Source organism: Montipora foliosa, chromosome 6 (assembly GCF_036669935.1).
Source record: "Montipora foliosa isolate CH-2021 chromosome 6, ASM3666993v2, whole genome shotgun sequence".
NCBI classification, from domain to species: domain Eukaryota; kingdom Metazoa; phylum Cnidaria; class Anthozoa; order Scleractinia; family Acroporidae; genus Montipora; species Montipora foliosa.
In genome coordinates this window covers 7,680,004-7,685,003 of record NC_090874.1, presented here as the reverse complement: position 1 = coordinate 7,685,003, position 5,000 = coordinate 7,680,004, and the positions used below count along the sequence as shown (strand labels likewise).

The window sequence follows — 5,000 nt, the reverse complement described above, 5'->3', positions numbered from 1 at the left end:
AACCACACTCCAGAAGACGAGCATGACGGCAATGGGGAAATATTAGACAAAACACTAACCAAATGAAGATGAAGACTGCTTAAAACTTCGTTGCTATGCTCGAGAAAGCTTTGTTTTGGGGTAAAAACCTTTCATCCCTTCAACGATCGATCCTCTCTTGGGTTCCAGTCCTTCCCCGACAGGTCACGCAAAAACGTGACAAACGAAGTTTTCCAAGAGCTTCGTAAAATCACATCGATTTTACTCCCTTGGATCATCGGTGACCCCTATTTTTTTAATCATGAATCACTTCCTCTACTTACTATCTACAAAATATGATAAAATGAAAAAAATCTCACCGTAAGAAGTTATCTTTTTTTTAAATTTTCTTTCCTCGTGCCATCGAATTCCGGTAGTGGTTGCAACGGATAGAGGTTACGAAAACGCTCGTCCAGGATGAACTCTACTGTTTACGACATCCCTAGCGACATGAAATTATCTTAAAATCCCACCCCTAAAAACCTATGCATGGAAACCTTCACTCTAGCAGTTTATTTTTAGGATTTTCGATGGATGAGCAGATGAGGCTACCTTTCGTTATTATGACAGATTTATCGAAATTAAGGCATTTTTCCACTGCCATTTTCTCCGAAACGAAGTCGGTGACCCCCAATTTTTTTTATATTTTTGGAGTAAGTACTTTATGACCAAACTCTATGGGAGAAATGAAGAAAATCTCACCGTAGGAAGATTTTGGCGCGAACGTCCTTAAGTTCTACTGGTACATAAATCGTGATCTTTTTTTTAAAGTCCTTTTCTAGGTGACAAACGTTCCATAGGAAAGGTTTCTTAACTGTCTGTGGCGTCCCAAGCACATCCTTGAGGTGTCAAAACCCTTTCCCAACTTTGAATTCCCAAGAACACTACCATACGCTACATTTGATACAAAAGTTAGAGAATTTCAATATAAAATCCTCAATAACATAGGAAGAAGATTGTCTCTTGATCAATCACATTATATTCATAGGGAAATATTATCTTTATTCAAGGAAATGTAATGGAAGTCTTCCTTCGCTTGGAAGTTTATTGCCAGGACAAGGCGGGTTCATAGCAATGAGCTACATATCGCGAGGGAGAAGGGGAAGGTAACTTTACATTTAAGGAAATGGGAAAAGCTAATGAAGGGTTTGACGAAGTAGTTGTTGATTGCTCTTTGTAATCTCAACCGGCTATTTTATTGCTGTTTGTGTCGTTGTCTGCTTATATAACCGTAGAGCTTCCTTGTGTAAAGGTATACACCCTATGCAAAATGAAAAGGGACTGGGAGCGATACGTGCGAGAACGAGGCTAGTTGGGCCTTGTTCTGTTTACTCGTGGTAAATATGGCTGCTGATCAAACTGTAAGTGCCAGCCGTCTTTCCGAGGGCGATATACCAGGAGCATCTCTTCAAGGACGAAATCCTACAACACTCACCACGGATGAGCTTCGCTTTTGGTTAAAATGTCGTGGCGACCCGGCAAAAGGATTAAAAACAAAGGCACAGTTAGCAAAAAGGCAAGTAAGCTTATCGATGTATTTTTCAGTAGTCGTAATAATAAGGGCTTTTTTATACTGTACTTGGTTAAAAGGATTCGATATTTAACATGTCTTATTTCTTATTTCAAGTAGAGATCAGGAGATTTAATGTTTATTTCCGTCGCTTACCTGTTTCTGCACAATTAACTGGTGTGCTAATTTTTCCGTAGAGTACTTGAATATGTGGCTTCTGGTCGTGATAAAGATGTTGTGGATCCGGACAAGAACCTTATTTACACGCGTCGAAAGCAGAGACAAGAAAAATTACAAACTCGAAATGATCCGTTGCTAAAGGAAAGTACTGTAAGGTTTCCATCGACTGGGTGGTCAACAAGCTTACAACGAATGCCATTGTTTACAAAGGCAGAAATGGATTTGCATGTCTCTCAGTCTGGAAAAAACATTGACCGAAGTAAACAGAGCCATACAGTTCCAACAAGCATGAGAAAAGCCAAGACGTTCCTTGAAGACGAATACTTGAAGGACGTAGTTGCTGCTAGTGACAATGAATATTTCTTTTTTCAATGTTTGTGTCATCATAGCTTTAAAAAAAATGAAGCCCCTCATAAATTAAAAGTTGCACTTTGTTTAGTGAGTGGAAGTGTAAAGTATGCTTCATGTACGTGCGTGGCGGGATCTGCTGGCTTTTGTAATCATGTACTTGCACGTATGATGAAACTTTGTAAGTTTAGCTTGTATAGCTGTCAAAATGTCAAGGAGTTGGACCATGAATCTGATATGGCACAACCTAAGGCATGCACCTCCAGTTTACAGCTGTGGCACAGACCTGCAAGAGGGGAAAAAATCAAGCCCCAACCTGTCATGGAACTCAATGTAAAGAGGTCCAAATTAGATAGCGATTATGATCCTGATAGTGGTGTGAGGTGTTTATTGTATGAAGCTAGGAAAAACTTGAGCACACAAACATCAGATGAAGTTATGTTGAAAGACAAGCTTCAAAAGATCAATCCTAAATTTGCCCTGTCATTTCTCCTGGTGATACTAACTTACAGGAAACAAAATTTGGAAAATCTCCGAGTGGTTCATATGCAAGTTATCAGTTACAGTTTTCCGAGTCCAATTTTCAAGTTTTCTGCAATATTGACTCAGTGCCTAGAGCAGACGGCAATGATGGTAATGATGACCAAAATGCTATATCTGCGTTTCCTGCATTTCCTTTGCAACATTCTGAACAGTACAAAAAGCCAGATGGTTTGAGCAGGAACCAAGAAGCACTCCTGGATCATTTGACTGTTGATGAGGTAAAGCTCAATAACATAGAGAAGACTACAAGAGAACAAGCAGCCTCCCAAGAATGGAATGCTGAAAGAAAATTTCGGTTTACAGCTTCTAATTTCCACACCATTGCAAAAAGGAAAAGAAATCATGCCTCTTTAGTAAACAATCTGCTTCATCCCAAGCCATTTACTTCCAAGCAGACAGAACACGGGAAAACCTATGAACCTGTAGCCTTGAAAGAATATGGAAAATATATGTTTGCAGCCAGGAATCCAGTTACAGTGTTAAAAAGTGGCCTTGTTGTGAGTATGGCCTGTCCAATTTTGGCAGCATCGCCAGATGGCAAGGTCATTGATCATAGTTGTAGTAAGCCTTTTGGACTAGTAGAGGTTAAATGTCCTTTCAGTAAGTTTCATGTAAGTCCCTTAGATGCATGTGCAGATGAAAGTTTCTTTGCAGAAAATGTAAATGGACAGCCAAGACTGAAAAGGGGACATCAGTACTACTTTCAAATACAGGGTCAACTTGCTGTTACAGGGGCTAGCTGGTGTGATTTTGTAATTTACACCAGCAAAGGCATGAGTGTAGAGAGGATCACATTTGATCCTCAGTTCTGGGACACATTGAATGAATGCCTTAAGAACTGCTACTTCAATCATTTTATAGAGCCGGCCGCTTTAGAATTCTGTAAACATTAGAAAAGCGTGTCATTGTTGTTAAATTGTAGCAATGACACAAATGTCTAAAACAGAGTATCAACCTTGATATCTTTCAAGATAAAACTTTTGTAAGGTTAGTTTCTTTATTCTCAGTTCTTGAGCACAATGCCTGTACGAAGATAAATGACAGTTTACTAGCTCCTAGCGCACAAAGATGCCGAAACCCTAGTTTACCAAATCTGTGCTCTTTCTGAGACATAACATTAGGGTCTGGCGCTTTTATTAAATAATGTTGTCTTCTGTAGAAGGCATTATTGCTTTGCCTAAATGTTACGTGGAAATAAGAGGATCGTGCATGTTACACAAAAAGGCACAGACACTCCACATTTGATTTACCACCCCAAATAGACTAAGTGGTACGACACTATCCCAAATGCGGAAGTTCTTGACTTTGTTAATAGCTCGTTCGATATGTATTCTTACCGAGGCAATTTCCTGGGTCTTGATAACATCTTGTGCTGTCATTTGGTTATACAACCCTAGAAATGGTGGAATGTTTAGGTTCACACCCAGTGGAAGGAGATCTTCAATTGTAAAGCCTTTATCGGCCATCACAGTGTCACCTTTATCAAAATCTAACTTCAGAAAACCACTTCTCTCAACAATTTCGCGATCGGAAATACTTCCACTGTATAGTTGACTGATAAAAGTTATAGCTCCACTAGGAGCAATTCCAACTAGGCCTTTCAGAGTTACGTGGTTTTTATACGAGCTGAACAGTTTCGAATTCAAAAGAAGGCTGGAAGGCATCTGACATCTAATCTCTGTGCAATCGATTATTACACGGGTGGAAGAGTATTTGTCTTTAAAGCTGTCTGGCATAGTAACTGTAACAACCTCCTTATTTGCCCATATAGATACCTGACCAAATTTAAGATACAAGTAATTTATCCAGGACAGGAATATCCTGCTCACTGTTGACTGAGAGATATGAAACAAGTGAGCCAGATGCTTTTCTGCAAATCCCCTTCTTAGTCTGCAGAGTACAAGGAAAAACTCCTCTCTTGCTTCTAAGCTCCTTTTTCTACCTTTGTGAGTGCATTCCTCTGGTTCCTCGGTTTCATTTTCGTTCTCATCATAAAAACGCTTTGGGACACTTCTTTCTTTTGACGAGCAGTACCTAATGTTCTCCCCATTCGTTCCAGTGTTCAAAAATTCATATACAGCATTAAATGTAGCAAAGTTAGGAAAGCCGGTGTAAAAGGCGATGTCCTCGTCAGAGGTAAAATTTCGCAACTGAAAAACGCGAGAATCTGCAAGACCCTTCTGACGTTTCAAAACTCCTATTTCAGCCTTTAGCGAAGCATTTTCAAGCTCCAAACTCTTCAGTTTTTCGAGAAGTTCTTTGAAATCTTCTGTCGTGATTCCTTGCGTATCCGTGTCGTTTTGCACGTCATGATCAGCAGAGCTACCAGCCGCCGATGAAGTGCAGTTATCAGCGTTGGTTTCAGTTGCACTAGTTGTTTGAGATACTATCAACTCTGTGT

The 5,000-nt window shown here is 39.8% G+C and overlaps 1 protein-coding gene, 1 long non-coding RNA gene and 1 pseudogene across 2 annotated transcripts in view; 2 read left to right on the top strand and 1 right to left on the bottom strand.

Annotated features, from left to right (window-relative positions):
• The window catches only part of LOC138006566 (uncharacterized), a 23,595-nt gene that overhangs the window by 14,170 nt on the left and 4,425 nt on the right, over positions 1-5,000 (top strand). Inside the window, exon 3 of the long non-coding RNA XR_011123911.1 lies at positions 1,029-1,124. This is a non-coding gene — a long non-coding RNA (uncharacterized lncRNA). The remainder of the gene's footprint in view (positions 1-1,028; positions 1,125-5,000) is intronic.
• On the top strand, positions 1,362-3,492 carry LOC138008461 (uncharacterized; annotated as a pseudogene).
• Positions 3,784-5,000, bottom strand: part of LOC138008460 (uncharacterized) — a 1,572-nt gene continuing 355 nt past the window's right edge. The window contains exon 1 of the mRNA XM_068855791.1: positions 3,784-5,000. This exon is cut by the window's right edge and continues 355 nt beyond it. Within this exon, the coding sequence (XP_068711892.1) occupies positions 3,784-5,000 (1,217 nt within the window).